General features: G+C 34.1%; 1 protein-coding gene across 1 annotated transcript in view; it reads right to left on the bottom strand.

Moving 5' to 3' along the window:
- Positions 1-17613, bottom strand: part of LOC126770473 (unconventional myosin-XV) — a 90927-nt gene that overhangs the window by 13756 nt on the left and 59558 nt on the right. The window contains exon 23 of the mRNA XM_050489864.1: positions 3100-3521. Within this exon, the coding sequence (XP_050345821.1) occupies positions 3100-3521 (422 nt within the window). The remainder of the gene's footprint in view (positions 1-3099; positions 3522-17613) is intronic.

Below are 17613 nucleotides of genomic sequence, written 5' to 3' on the forward strand. Positions count from 1 at the left end.
CAATAGTCGAATAGGTATCTATTTATGTTTAGATTTATTTATCTGTTGTAATCAATTTCAAATGAAATGTAGGTATTTTATTACAATAAAGCGTTTTTGAATCGTTAATATTTTAACTCTACCACCGTTACTGACAGCACCCTCTAGAGAGAAGAAACGTTAAGAAAATACGCGCGTAGTTGCTCTTTTTAAAATAATTCAGATTTACAATGTGGTTAGTTTAACTAATTATTGTTTTTGATCAGTCCCGCGTTGAAGACCGAGCTTACCTCCAAGCATCTTGATCCAAAAAGTATTCTTTTAATGCGTAATAAGATTTATTGATTAATTCTGACTTCATAAATATTTCAAATCATAAAATGAAGTGGTTTTGCCCGAATTACACGCAAAACAATGAATTTGAATAAAATTATACCGTGGAAACTAGCTCTTATATTTAACGGACGTTATAACACAAACTCGGCCAAATATTTTGCAATTGACTTATAAAATTCAATATCAAAAGTTTGTCAACATCATGAGACGATTTCATAAAAAAACACTATAAAATAATATGAGACAATAAAGGCAGTTCTTATATAACTATAAATAAAGCATGAGATGGCCAAGTAGTAGGCACGCGTGAATCTTAACCGATGATCGTAGGTTAAAACCCGGGCAAACATTACTGAATTTTCATGTGCTTAATTTGTGGTTATAATTTATCCCGTGCTTGACGGTGAAGGAAAACATCGTGAGGAAACCTGCATGTGTCTAATTTTACTGAAATTCTGACACATGTGTATTCCACCAACCGGCATTGGAGCAGCGTGGGGGAATAAGCTCCAAACCTTCTCCTTTAAAGGAATCGGGGGTCTTAGCGCCGCAGTGGGACATTCACAGACTGTTACTGTATTGTTATATAACTTATTTAAACACGTATTAAAATGGAAAGCAAAAGTGACAGCCCTTGTAAACGTAATTATAGAAATAAATACAGCCATAAAAGTAGTTTGGATTCTTTGTGTACATTGAATGCAAATACAAATTGCCACGGTTTTTGTCGCTGTAAACAATGTTAAGGAATGTTAGAGCTGTTTTACACAAACAGTACTGAAAAGCACGTCGATCAATAAAAGCTGAAAACGTTACATAGAACAAAAAAAATATCATTAAATACTTTGATTCAATTTCGCATCCTTTGAAATAACATTTGTTTTTATAATCGTTTTGTTTTCGAAATGAAGCTGAAGCTTTCTTGCATAACAACACCACCGTAAAATAGGTTTTGCGCGTATAATTTGAGTTATATCGCGATAAAAATTACCGGCATTATCTAATAATATACTGATATGCCAGCGGATTCACTCGCGTGTTAGGGGGGGGGGGGTCAAGAGTTAGTACCTTATGTCCTTTTCTGTACCCTGTTAACATATATTATGCGAAATTTCATGATGATCGGCTGAATAGTTAAGACATGAAAGCGTTACAAATTTTATTTTAATAATTACAAAATTACTTACGCATTACGCACTTACTTTTTTTAATATTCATATAAAAGGACTGGAATTATTTGTGCCGAAGACGTGAGTAAAAAAAAACGTCGAGCTCAACATGTAGAACTTGGAACACACGCTACATTAATTAACAAAGAAAAAAAAAACGTTTAGTCGTTTTTCAGAGCGTCCAGTTTTATGGAGCTTGATTTCACTAGATTTTCCGTCCATGTAACAAACCTTTATGACGAAACCAAACTACCTACTGAAAGAAAACTTAGTTAAACGTTTGAATTTAAAGCAGTAATACGTACAGAAACTTCCAATACTAAACTGTTCATAATTGTTACGAGTGTAACTAATGAAAAAAAAAGTCCAAAGCTACTTTCAGACCCGTATTATGAAGGTGTAATTCCGCGTAAGATTAGGCACGCAACTCAACAGTCAAATACAATAGTGGCCACAACTCTACATGTGATGTGAACGTGATATAACAATGGATTATGTATTAGAATCTAGGTCACTGACCCTTGCCGCTTCTTTATTGCAAAACTGTTTATATATAGGTGAATTAATTATATGTTGATATAGAACAGTGTGTGTTGTTAAGGATTTTCCGAGAAAAATTGGCATTTTTTTATCATGATTCAGAATTTAAAAGGAATTCGTATCTGTGGTCTTATACTAGTTGTCATAAAAACCATAAAAGGCCGCAGTCTGACCTATGACTATTCTCTATTCCCGTCCTTTCTCCTAGCTATAATATTTGGTCAAATTGGTATATTAGTAATTCCATGATTAGTAGAACAAAAATATATTAATTTATTTTCCTAATCAATGAGCTAAACTAGCCAAAGTGTTACTGTCACATGTGTACATCTCTCATAATTCGATAGGACGGCAAATACGACGCGACCGGAAAGAGAATTAGGTGCACAAATGCCTTCAATTGTTTCGAACGAAAAAAAAAAGTCTGGTAATAAGCAAAAATAGTGTCCGTATTAAAAAAATGTACCAACGTCAACAAACAATAGTTACAAACATTAAATTACGATATTGAATTTTTTATTCAATATATAATCTAATATGTTTACAACTTTAACCTATGTATGTTGTTTACGGGGTGGTTAGTTAATCAATCCTGTGTCTACTTTTTTCGAATTTCAAATCGACGACGACAAAAAGAAACAAAATCAAACAACAAATTGTTTAAATGAAGCCCGTATTAATTTATCATTATTAATATAAATTGGCTACCTACACTTTTATTACAAGTTTATTGAAAATCAAGTATAAAGTTTATTTAATAAGTTAGTCAACAACGCCATCTAGTATGCGATGATTGAAGTAAAAAGAGTATAAGCGGAACTATTGCATGACCGCATGGTTTTACTGTCTATAAACAAAGCATTCATAAAATATGTTCATAGCTTAAATCATAGTTCAAAGTCGGGAAACAACAGGTCGCAAATATAAAGAAAATAAAGTTAATGATTTGTTACCGATTTGCTAATATAACATGTAAAATTTGCTCTAATCCAGAGTACGTTACCGAGTTATATGGTGGATATATTTTGGCGGGTAGCAAACACATGCATAGTTAGGTAAATTGTTGAATACTTACTCAGGGCTTTGCCGAAAATGATCCACGGCAAATTGCAAGAGAGGATGACGGCCATCGTGTTGTGGAGTTGATTGCTCCCTTCTCTCCTCTCGCATTTCTCTTTCCCTCTCTCTATCCCTATCTCTTTCTCTTTCACGATCACGTGGCATCGGTGATGAAGTCTGAGCTCTCCTATCCCGCATTTCTACTTCTATTTCTTCTCTAGATTCTCGAATTTCTCTCATATCTCTCGACTCCCTGGATTCCCTCGATCCTCTAGACTCTCGCGACTCCCTCGACTCCCTCGATTCCCTCGATTCTCTGGACTCCCTGGATTCCCTTGATTCTCTGGACTCCCTTGAATCTCGAGCGTCTCTTGATTCACGTTCCGTTACCTTTTCTTTCATGTTCGTTATGCCATTCGTTGTCGGTTTCGGTTGAATCTGTAACAATGTTAAACCTATTATTGAATGTGGATTTTCGATAGGTGACTTGGTGGTAAGGCTTTGTGCAAATCCGTCTGGATGAGTGTCACCTACTCATCATATATCATCGACAAGCAGTAATACTTAGTATTGTTGGGTGCCGGTTTGAAGGTGAGGCAGCCAGTGTAAATAAAGGCAAAAGGGACATAACATCTTAGTACCAAAGATTGGTGGCCCGTTGGCGATGTTAGGGATGGTTAGTGTTTCTTACTGTACTTATTACTATGGGCGGTGGTGATCAATTAACATCAAGTGCTCCTAATACAAAAAGTCTTGTTTACTAAACTACTGCTGGTTTAATTAATTAAAAATATTTTGAATTAGACAAAGTATTTTCTCATAGCTGTTATTAACACTAATATTATGGTATTTCAACAATGAGAGTTGCGAGGCGCGCACGAAAGCGTGATGCACTTAAAATAAATCAACCTACATATTTTCTAGTAAGTACGAGGAAAATTTCATATGCTATCATATCACTGATTTTATATAGAGAATATAGTACTAGCCGAGATGGCCTAGTGGTTAGAACGCGTGAATCTTAACCGATAATCGTGGGTTCAAACCCGGGTAAGCACCACTGAATTTTCATGTGCTTAATTTGTGATTAAAATTCATCTCGTGCTTGACGGTGAAGGAAAACATCGTGAGGAAACCTGCATGTGTCTAATTTCATTGAAATTATGTCACATGTGTATTCTACCAACCCGCATTGGAGCAGCGTGGTGGAATAAGCTCTAAAACCTTCTCCTCAGAAAGGGAGAGGAGGCCTTAGCCCAGCAGTAGGACATTAACAGGCTATTACTGTACTGTTACTGTAAGGTCATAGTGGATGTGACAATTTAGAATATTGAAAATTACTACATTTAACCAACTTTTATAAATGCCAAACAAAAAATAATAGTTAATTCTGTTTACATAATAATATTTATAGATATTAATATAATATTCGAAGATCAGAAGACATTGAGGATGTAACCGGATATACAGATAAGCTATTGTACTAATAACGTTCGCGTGGAACCTCGGAGAAAATGCAATCAGCATCTCTCCGCTTTAAAACACGATCCCGATTCTCTAGCCGAAATTTGTCAGTTGTCACTCGTGGACTCGATAAAAAAGGTTGTTTTTTATTTTAGAAATAAAATATTGTATATAAATAATTTCGTTTTAAGCTGTACGTTGATTTTTTATCAAATTAAATGTGAATCTGAAGTCTGAAGCACTTTCGCCGTGTCGCGCACGCTAATATTAGTACTACATGCGATTATAGATATTTATAAAAGGAAATTAAAAAATTTAGTACTATCGGTTGTGTGTAGAAATTCCTTCATAAAATGTAATGCAGGTAAGAGACTATACTATATTACAGTATTATATACTAGCAAAACCCGCAGATTCGCCGCGTCGAATTCAGTTTGTGACAAAAATCCTTCAAGGCTTGTTCATTTGATTTATAGATACAAAATATTTCAATGATGTGTTAGCACCTGTAGTCTAAAATAAAAAAGTTGTTTCGGTTTTGGTAACTCGCAAATACAAAGTCATATTAACTTAAGAGAGCACTTATTTTAATATAACAGATAGACACTAAAATTTAACGTATTTCATAGATATCAGTGACAGATTAAAACTAAGGGATGCTGTTGCTTGATTTAACCTGTTTTTTACCCTTTTCTGGCGTGTCAATTTAATCTTACTTCGCAAAAAACCTCGACGGCGCGATACCATGTGTCAAAAGAATCGTAATATATACGAAAAAATTTGATAATGACATTAGTACTTTTATTTAATGTATATTAAATTTTATTATATAATATTCAGATATAATTAATGATATAGCCGTCAGCGTATGTAAGCCTTAAATAAGGAAGTAACAACGAAAATAAAACTATCTCAGACGTGAAATTAAGTGATGATACAAAAATAAATATTATAAGGAAACATGCTTTTAGATCTAGAGCTATCACACATTCACAATGATGACGTTTGCAATATTAATTCACATTACATAGCTTAGATTGTACAGATGATATAATCACTTTCATTTTTCTACATTTATTAAATAGTATATAATGATTTTTTAATGTTAAACAACATAGCTAAATAATAGCTCAGGATCAAGTGATTTCGTTTGGCAATTAGCAGTAATGCAGTACTACCTCTCCGTTTCGCGTTCGACGTTTGCAGAAGTATAAGATTTATTTAATGAAAAATAGATTAGCTTAATAGCAAAATGTGAAAATGAACTCGATTAAATATATTATAAAACAGATTTTAATTATAATTTTAACATAAACAAGAAAAAAAACACAATATTTCTGACTAATACGGTACAAGTATCAGAATTACCTTTGGTTTTCGTTTCAAAGTTTTCCTGCTTAACGTACGTATAACACCGTATATATTTTCCATTTTAGATAAAACACTTTCCACATTTATTCACAAAGCGATTCGATTTCGTGTCGATATTTCGATCCGGCGTAAAATTGATTTAAAAATGTTCTAATTGCAGCGGAGCGCCGCGCTGCAGCCGTGATGTGCACCGACGGTATGCACTTGGTCGTTGCGCATCACCGCAGCAACTTTTTACCATTTTTATAAATATTTATGTATTGTCCATTCGCTCCGATAAATCGCGAATACTTTTAGCTAATTAATTCCTTATACCGCTAGTTGACAGTTATGTTTTCAATTATTTTTTCTGGTATAAAGAAAGGGTAAACAGTACCTATTAGAAAATTATATCAAGGCTAAGTGTTCCGTCAAAGAATTGTAGATGAAGCGTTTTAATTACGACTATGTTATTACGTAATAAATTACGGCTAAATAAAAATAAAATAAAATAAATAAAAGACTAGAACGAACATTGATATAGTTAGTGGCGAGTTTCTAAACAGGCAAGTTAAATTTTCGGGGATTTTTTTCCAGAACTACTTATTTATTCGAAAATAATTTGTATTTGCAATTTATGTGATTTTAAATTCGTATTCCGTATTATATTATGAGAAATATTTGATTTTAATATTTATTATTCAAAGTAATTCATAATTATAATACATGATAATTACTAGAGTAAGAGTTCGGACGCGTCATGTCGAGTATTTCTCGATAAATACCGTGAGAGAAAACGGAACATTTGATTATGAAAGCTTACGGCTCATTTATTAGTAAACTGTTTAGTTTAGAAGAAAACGTAAGCGGCGTTTTGGTTCAGCCTATAGACACATATTTGCAAAAGTAGGTCTAGGTGCACCAATATGTACATATTATGTACACAATATATTATTAGTATTTAATAGTTATTTGATGACAACAAGATGAGAAATAACTATTAAGGATATTAAGTATATGTTAAAGATGTATTATTAAAACAATTATAGCGTATATTGTATGTAAATCTACATACGGAAAGGCACTCAAGATAAACTTTCGTGGTTTTTGTAGTGCCATCATTTAATTGTTATTTGGTTTTTTATATTGTTAAATAAATTAAATAAATTTACAAACACAAATATTCCATACAGTAACAGCCTGTTAATGTCCCACTGCTGGGATAAGGCCTCCTCTCCCTTTTGAGGAGAAGGTTGTGGAGCTTATTCCACCACGCTGCTCCAATGCGGTTTGGTAGAATACACATGTGGCAGAATTTCCATGAAATTAGACACATGCAGGTTTCCTCACGATGTTTTCCTTCACCGTTAAGCACGAGATGAATTATAATCACAAATTAAGCACATGAAAATACAGTGATGTTTGCCCGGGTTTGAACCCACGATCGTCGGATAAGATTCACGCGTTCTAACCACTGGGCCATCTCGGCTTCAATATTCCATACTTATACGATACTATGTAAACAAATTAAAAAGTTGTTATTTATAATGTCATAAACTTATAATACAGAGCTATTATAAAAGTTTGTACAATATTATCGACTGTGTGTATCATTTTAAGGTATGAAGTTTGCAGTTATACATCGCACTGTTTAGCATTTGAAATGTATGTTTCAAAGGTGTTAATACACTGATAACAAGTTCTTTAGGTCATATATGTATTTTAAATATTTGTATTAGGTGTTCACGGCAGCATTCGTATTAGAAAAAAAATCGTTTAGATTAATCTAAATCTAAATTCCCATGTAAGTTACATGGGAATTACAATTTAGGTAAGTTCAACAACGATTAAACTTTATAAAAAAATAATTAATATGTATTTGAAATCTAATTGTTGTTTAAATTTAATAATTGTTTAGATTTCATTTTTATATCTACCAATTAATTGTGCTAGCATGTCTTTTTTAACAATATTTAAAAGCAGCCGAATCGAGGTCTTGATTCCGAATTCCGGGATTGGCAATAAAAGTTATTGAGTTTTCTATCAAGAGATTTTCAGTAGCACGTTGAAGTTAGAAAGTTTCACGCTACCATGGTCCGTGCTTTAGAAAGCATGTGAGGCATTGGGCACATTTGTGTACTATATATTGTGATAATAATATATTTCTAAGCAATTGGCATTATATTGACAGTCATTAGATATTAGTCAAGAGACGTGACTGCTATCGTCTAGTAGCTAGATTTAAGGTAGCAAAATCCCTAAAGGTCTTTGGTTCAAACGTCCTTAATGGGCCAGTAAAAAATTATTTTGTTTTTGTTGGAGGTTCTCAGTGACAACTCGGAGTCACACTTGTGCAATATCTCCTGCGCAGTTGGCTAATCCCTCTTGAGATTCAACACTATTTAAGTCGAAGTCAAAATCTTTAATCAACAATCAAACGTTTTAAACACCTGCATGTTGACTGCTGGAAATCTACCACCAGTTTGGAAAAAATACCTCAGATCTCAGTGGAGCCAGCGAAAGTAACTCAATGAAACTTATCTCATATACAACAAACATATCATGATATAAAGATACTAGGGAGTTAATAAATTATACGGTTACTGTGGAATTTTATTAATAAGAACTACGATCAATATTATTTGTATATAGATAATATATAATGTATAAGGTCATACTCATGTCATGCTAACGACATGTAGTGCAGCAAGCATTAGGTAATTGTTTGACTCCGTCGACTTTATGGAAAATATACTTAATACAATGTCGATTTTTTAGATTCTAAGCAAGAACTTAAATAAGTTTTTATAAGTTTTCTTAGAAAGTCTGTTAAAGATTGATTAAGAAATGATTCTTATACATATTTTATTATGCTTACTGAACCCAGATGGTTGTGATAAGAACGCGTAAATCTAAAACGAAGATTGCGGAAGCAGAATGAGCGAGCACCACTCGGTCTTCGTGTGTATGTAATTTATTTTGTGCCTGGGCTGTGAAGTAAAACATAACCTCCTCAAAAAGAGAACCACCGTGGGCCGTTGGCCGTGGCCCAACTGTGGGAAATTTTTTAGGCTGTAACACTACTGTTACTTGCGTTATTTATAGTTTCTCTTTCGCACACGACCGAATCGACGAATATAACCGAAGTAGGATTGTAGTGTTTTGCCGTTCATATCATTAATTCCGTCATTTCCGCCAATGCGGGCCGCTCCACACTTTCTAACTCATTATCTGGACTTATGTTAACTAACTCCCGTTCGAGCTTTTGTTCACGAGGAATCGTATCAGGATATAACCCATAGGAGTCCCTTGCTCAAATAATACATTAACAAATCATAATCAAACGCGGCTATATTATTAAAGAACAAATGTTTTTAAATGAAATATTGAATTTTCTTACGCGCCAGTAACAGCAATAGATACTAGAAAACTAGGGACTTATGTAGTTCGAGTATTTCATTGAATCTTATTAGTGCGATAATTTATGTTAATATTAGCGATCATAATAATTATATATGATAGACCTGAATGATTTAAACTTTTTTCTATTTAGGTAGGTTCTTATATATAAATATATTGAACTCCCGTGAGATATACGGATAATTTACCGTTTTTAAAAATTCATCCGTGATGTTAATTAGACCCACGCTGATGGTTTTCATAAATTTATTTTTGTTTCTCAATAACGTGACAATCGATTTCGACGATTTAAACTGATATATTTATAGAGATTTGAACAAAATCACGTATTTTATTATCGGAAACGATTCAGCAGTTGCTTAGTTATTTAGTAATGCAATCATTGTTAATATTTAATAAAAAAAATTTAGTACGTAAATATAATTGTATCCGTTATTAATAAATTGTTTATAATGCTAACGATAAGTGATACATACTGGAACATTCTTTGGGCTTGGCACCGACTGTAAGACAGCTTTGTTTGTTAATAAAGTTAATGAAAAGCCGGTTAATGTTTGTTAGTTAATGACAGTAAAACCGGCTTGTAACACAAAAAATATTATCTGCATTAAGGATTTATTCCTTAAGTTAGCTGGTATCGTTCGAATGTTTTTTTATACCAAATAGGTTCCTCAAGAAGTCTTTCTTGCAATTAATTAACCTCTAGCCCAAATTCAATTAAAATACATCACGCTTCTTAGCTGTGATCATGTAACAAATATAAAAACATTTACATTATAGTAACGTAATTTTTTTTCTAGTCTACAAACAATCATTAAGAATAGAAGTTAATTTCATAGACAATTAAGATGAAATAAAATACGTGTAATAAATTCCTCAGTAAACACCGACCGACTTCGAGCGGTGACTGACATTTCCAGTAGATAATGAACAGTTTTCTGCCAGCTAGTGGCGCGTGCCATCCACACCGCCCGTGTTTACTGACCGTTACAACTGTAGAGGGAATGTAGCGTCATTAGGATTATACACGGAAGATTTACGGCTTCTATAGTTTTAGTATTATGAAATTGAAAATTGTTGTCATCAAAAAGCGAAGCGCACTTACAATGTAATTATTACGTAACACGGTTGGTTATTTATTTAACTAAGGTAACGATTTTTTTTTGCGATTTAAAACGAAATTGACTTTATTTTTTTTGGTGCTAACTTTGTGATGGATAAAATAATTATAAAACATCCTGAAAATGTGTCATTGCTGAGCAACATGCTCGAAGAATGGGTTCGTTGGTTATTCCAGCACGCTACTCCAATGTGGATTGGTGGATACACAGAATATCATCTGACACGTGTAGGTTTCCCCACGATGTTTTCTTTCATCGCCGACACATGGTGATTTATATTGGGTACGTAATTATAATTAAACACATCAAAACTCAGTAGTGCTTGTACGGGTTTGAACCCGCAATAGTTAAGAGATTGTTAAGATTTACGAGTTCTATCAATTGGGCTACCTCAGCCCAATTGAAATAATATTTGTTATTTTTTTTTTTTATATGTCCGGGATGGCAAATGACTCTACTCCATCCTGATAGTAAGTGGTAGTAGAGTCCAAACGCGACGACGGCCAGTACAGTCGGGAAGAATGTTCTGTACTAGCCGTCACCACCTTGCCGGCCCGCAAGATGCACGCCTCGTTTGAAGGAACCCGGGTTGTAACAGGAGAGGAACACGTGAGCTGGTAAGGAATTCCAATTTTTGGTAGTGCGACAAAGAAAGGAGTTGCCAAATTTCTTTGTGCGCGATGGAATTGATGTCACAGTTAGGCGGTGACATCGAGAACCAGCTCGCGTGGACTTAAGAAGGAAAGGGGAAGCAGGAATTAGAGAGAATAATTCCTCAGAGCACTCGCCGTGATACAGTCGATAGAAAGCGCTCAGTGCTGCTATCTCGCGACGCAATTGTAAAGGTTCAAGAGTGTTTGTGACTTTTACGTCGCCAATAATGCGTACTGCACGTCGCTGCAACCGGTCCAAGGCCTCCAGTAGGTACTTAGCGGAGTCATCCCAAAGGTGCGAGCAATATTCAACGCAAGACCGTACCTGTGTTTTGTATAACAGGCACAGTTGTTGTGGCGTGAAAAAACGCCGCACCTTGTTCAGAACTCCGAGTTTCCGTGAAGCTGTTTTTATAATAGCCTCGATGTAATCCCTTGGACTAAGGTCGCAGCGAACGTCCATCCCCAGCATGGCGAGTTTGCTTTGTATCATCAGCGGTGTGCCACAGAGGGAGGGATGAGGGCAAAATGGTGACTTTTTCGCTATGAGAGCGCATACCTGTGTTTTCTTGGCATTAAACTCAACAAGATTATCAGTACCCCATTTGACGATGAGCTCTAACGTCCTATCGAGTTCAATGACAAGATTCTCCCGCCTCTCCTCAGTTTCCGCCCGCCCAGCCACTGCGCGTCCGTGGTATCCACCATGCACTGTACTATCGTCTGCATAGCAATGTATGTTCCCAAGGGAGAGCATATCATTGATATGCAAAAGAAAGAGTGTGGGAGATAGCACAGATCCCTGGGGGACGCCAGCATTCACTACATAGAATTGTGAAGCGCAACCATCTACTAAAACACGAAGGCTACGCTTGTGTAGGAAGCTGGCAATCCAGGTGCATAGCTGAGCAGGCAGACCATATGCCGGTAGCTTGGAGAGAAGACTTCTTAACGTTTTTTTCGATTCAATTAAATAACAATTGATGTGACGTCAATAATACGATAATAAGTTAAATTATCAACGAAAATGGAGATATAATGTTGGTATCGAACTCGCTTCCCTAACATGGAATACAGAAACACTAATCACTACACTCGGTCGGCGATATTTAATTTCATTATCAGTGTTTGGAATTTATAGCCATAAATAACCTGTCACATTTATTTCATTTCGCGCGACAGGTTTTATCTATCAGTAGCCATTTAATTTAGATTATCGATTGCTTTCGTTATTCCTTAATTATTATTTGTATTCGTTATATAGCATTCATGATTTAATAGACGGTTGCTTATACTTATAATGAAAAGGGTCACATTACGCGTAGGATTATTTTTAAATTTTGTTTTTTTTTCATTATCAAACTTTTTTTAGGATTAGGTATAGATTATAAAAGTTCCCATAATTATTTGCATAAGTCGTTTTTTTATGTAATCGAGTATTCACTACAATGGATTCATTGTTAATAATCCTATTTATCGATTGTTTTTAATTACTTTATTAAAAACAATCGATTTCGTACGTATTCACAATAAAATTTAATCACATTACTGATAGGTTAAACTTTTATCTTCTTTACTTATCTAATAAAATAAGTTTTTAGACACGAGGCGTGAAATATGAGCAAACTAGCTCGTTTTTATAATGAGCAAAATCGTACTGATTATCACGGAATAACAACACTTGTTGTATTCGAAAGCGTAAAATTTTCAATAAAAATAACAAATCTAAAAAGTAGTCAAAATTTCCTCTGAAATAAGAATCTATAACTTTATGGAACTGGAGCCTATATAGAATACCTAAGTTCAAATTTCCCAAAACGATAAAAAAAATCTGTTTAATTTAGATAATCCATTTATTGAGATAATAATCAAATCAGTAATAATAAAAGCCAACCAAACTATAGATACATACTCATCGAAAGTAACATTATTCATGTATAATGGCGGTAATGCACATCAACACAAGTTTAAAAAAAAATGTTACCCGTCTATAAAAATCTATTCTCAAGTCCACTTTAACGATATTCCGATAATGATCTCGCATTGTTATGTTAAAAATTTACTTGTTTTCTCTCACAAATTACTAAGTAATTTAATTATTTACAGTCAAAGAATCTATCGTCGCCATCTTGTTTTATCCATATCGTATTGTATCTTACTGCACAATATTGTTTCGCTAACAATGACTGTAGTCGGTGAACGGAAGATGTGGCTATACGTATAACCATCATTCTGCCTGTCTTTATTGTAGTTGGCCTTGTTGCACGCGATCTAGCTTCATTTATTACTCTTAAACACTATTTCCATGTACATTTTTATAACTCTTAATTGTTATATATTATAAATTTAATGATTTATTATAAAGATATTATATTTAATATTATTATTTCGAAGGTATGCTCTTCTGTTATTTTCGATAAGAATCCATTCAATTTGGCATTTAAATCGATCTCAAATCGATTAAGCGGTCGAAAGTATTTAATTAATTATTCATAAACAACTATACTAAAATTTAAATTTGTTCATCTTACGTGGACGGGCAATACATAAAAGTAATTGTAACTATCTATTTGAATAAAAATAGTTTGTTTTGATTTCATTGTCATATTTGAAACTAGTTGTCTTAGATTTAACATACTTATATTAATATATTTTCTTATGTATAAAAGTTAATAATTATAAAGCCCTCATTTTACTTGCTAACTTTTTAATACATTCAAAATAATAATTTAAGTGATGTTGCCATTGTAAAAATCTGAATAGCGAAATTTTGGTTATATGTAGGTATGAAATGTAAATTAATTAAAAGTGATTGCTACAGATAACAGACACAATTCAAGTAAGTGAACAGTATGAGTTAATAATGTACTTTATTGTTGTTATATAATGAAGAGAGAGTTTTATTAAAAATAAATGACGGTTTAGCTTTTTTTTTATGAATGTTTTAATTTTTTGTTACATTTCAGATTAATTTGACGTTAAATGGTTAATAAAAAAAACACACTTTCGCCTTCTTGGTCATCTCCATTTATAGAATTAGACGAGGTAAAAAGTTTAAACTATTATTGACGTCATTATCGTCGATCTAAGACGTTGTCCCTTGTGCCTGTAATTACACTTGTTGGCCATGTAGGCACGCCCATGAATCAATTGATACTTCAAAGCCTTTATTAGCGAAGTCGAAAGTGAGCAGTCACGCTCTCGTTTGAGCGGCAATTAGTTGAGTTAAATGAAATTGTCAATTACGGCACCCGTGTGATGCACCGCGCGTCTGCCCTGTGCGGTTGCTTCTACAATTATTATTCGAATTTCTTTGACAGAAGAAATGGCGGGAAAGTACAGAACAATTATTAATATTATTATTTTATCATCATTTACCGATTCAAAATTAAATCTCAATTATATTTGTCATCTCTTTTATACGTGTATACATTGGCAGAATATTTTGCACTCAAATAGCGTAGAAACATGCCAGTAAATGAAAAAAAAATTAGGCAAAAAAGTACAAATAGATAGTTGTACTGGTTTCCGCCCACGGCTTACCATGTGAGGGGGGGGGGTATGCGATGCATGTTTATATGACCGTATAGGTAGTTAGGTATAGTCGCACACACACACGAGGCATGTGTATAGTACAAAAGGGAACCACGGCCCGGTGCGTTCAAAGTGTCCAAGTCGAAAGGACAGCAATCAAACGTACGATAACTACTCGAACATAAGAAGAATCTCTTCATCAATGTAACTCGGTCATTTAGAAGAGTGCGTGCAGCGCAGTGTTAGTAAAAACTTAAAAGTATAAAATAAATAAAAATATAATTATTCTCAATTTGCACCAGCAACGTTCTGATCAGCCGGATCACCCGGGGAATAAAGACTAAGCATTCAATGTGCTTAATTGGTATTATAGTAATCAACTAAATGGTACACTCATCAGACGTTCTACCGCTAAACAGCAATACTTGGCTTTGTTGCGTTTCGATTTGAGTCAGTCAGCCAGCCACAAGGCACAGGCTATAGGCACAAGAGACGTAACTCTAGACTATCTTAGTTTCCAAGATTGATGGCGCATTGACGATGTCAGGAATGGTTAATATTTCTTACATTGCCAATGTCTATGAGGTGATGACCACTTACCATCAGGTGGTCCATTTGGCCGTCCACCTAACTATAAAATAAAAAAAAAATAAAAATCTAGGAATATAGGTAAACCTTGTATGAATAGCCCCAAAAATTTGAATTGAAGTTGAAGATAAATTGCAGTTATGTATAAGCTTCGCAACTCGATCTCGATATCTTGATACCCAATCACGATAGCGCAAATATTATGATTGTGGACATCAATTACTATTCTCGATACGTAAATCGACGTCTCGTTTTGTTCTTAATCGACGTAACGGCGAGATCTATTATTCCGGTTCCAACCACGCGTTAGTTATAATAAAAGAAACATAAAAACATGCTTGGATTTATTGCGGTATAGTTTGTTTCTGATATTTATTTTACTAATAAAATCTGTATGATTACCGAGGGCTATATTTAATTCCCAAGACGTGCAATTATATATTATATTATCTATTAATCCACGTAAATTTTGCACACAAACGTTACATATATATATAATTGAGGTAATTTGAACGCTTCCTGAGATGTTGTTAAACAATTAACATTGCCCCAAAAAACAGAAACAGACTCTATATATATATTGTCGAGAATTTTCTTATATATTTCTTATAAATATTGTTAAAACTGGTCAAAAAATATCTAGTTATTCCATGTGGCGTTGTTAATGTAAATTCTAAAATATAACTCAGATAGCGACATACATAGCTACATAGGCTACGTTACTAAGTACAAAAAGCCTCTAAACACGCGGGAGAAATCTAGTGAATGATATATGCAAGTATTTTTTAATTAATGATTATTTTAAAAACTGTAATGTCATTAAAATTAAAATACGATTTACAGCTATTTTTTAATATTTTGCAGGCTGACGAGGATCGGGTTCATCTGATAATATGTGGCTACACCGACCATCGACCACAGATATGTGTACTATAATGAAACACATACGCTATCACCGTCAATGCAGCTTCACGAATGGAAATGTCACTTTGTGTGTCTGTATATAGAGTTAACACTTATTGATCTCCATGAAGCATATATTATACATAACTTTTTTTGTAATTTAATTGGTAGAAAGATGACCACCGAGTTATGTCGGTTCTTCTCGATAGAAACTACTAGATAATTTACAGACTGTTACTTTACATTTTTATAGGCACTTCTTCTCCATAATGACATATCGATAGATATACAACATATTATTGTTTGGTTTTAGATTAATCAATACTTGGGTTATATCTACCAAGGAGAGTTTGCTAAAAGGCCACAAATTGGAAGTTAAAATAAATAAAAGACTAGCAAACTAATAACCTAACGGAGTCACCTGCCTATATGCATTGGTACTCTAACATATATATATATAACACCGTGAGATGTCATGACCCTTGCGCCTTTAATGAAACTGGCTGTATGTAATAATGTAAACTAATACCTTTTAATTAGTTATTTTAGGGATCGTTGAAAGCACATTTGTCACAATTGAAATTGTTCATTATATTATTATGCGTATATTCACACGGATCTGCGTGTAGTATACATTAGGAAACGGAAGCACGCTCCGATTCCCGTCAATTGTCACCTGGCCGTCGACGTGACGAATTGTATCAGTTTTGTGTCGATAACATCACTATCATACAAAGCCATACCGAATTCAAGGCTATTTCGCTTATTTTAAAATGGTGACTGAGTGATTTTGTTTATATTTGACATTAAATATCGTAACCGTATCAGCCTGCGAATTTCCGACTGCTGGGCTAAAGGCCTCTTCTCCTCTTTTTGAGGAGAAGGTTTGGAGCTTACTCCACCACTTTGCTCCAATGCGGATTGGTGGAATACACATGTGGTAGAATTTCAGTGAAATTGGACACATGCAGGTTTCCTCACGATGTTTTCCTTCAGCGTAAAGCACGAGATGAAATATAATCACAAATTAAGCACATAAAAAATTCAGTGGTGCTTGCTCGGGTTTGAACCCACGATCATCGGTTAAGATTCACGCGTTCTTACCACTAGGCCATCTCGGCTCAAATTAAATACACGACATAGTTATTTGTATGTCGTGATTTATTCGAAAGCTTCTCATAACATTAAAGGAATACTTATTTGATTTCTGAGATGGATGTTCATTTCATCGCTACGTCTATAGTTTTGATGTTGAACGCGGATTATGATTTCTTCTTACATGAATATTAAAGTTAACTTTCTCTACAAGACACTCGAACACATTGTGCGACGACTTTTTTCACTTTCCGCGCGTGGTATTATTAAGAAATTATTTCCTATAACCATTGTTACTAAAGTTGTATTTACACACATGAAATAATGACACAATCTTACGACAGATAAAAACCAAAAAACATGGAAATTAATTTATTTAGAACAAATGTTGCGTACGAAACC

This window comes from Nymphalis io, chromosome 9, assembly GCF_905147045.1.
Source record: "Nymphalis io chromosome 9, ilAglIoxx1.1, whole genome shotgun sequence".
Lineage (NCBI taxonomy): Eukaryota > Metazoa > Arthropoda > Insecta > Lepidoptera > Nymphalidae > Nymphalis > Nymphalis io.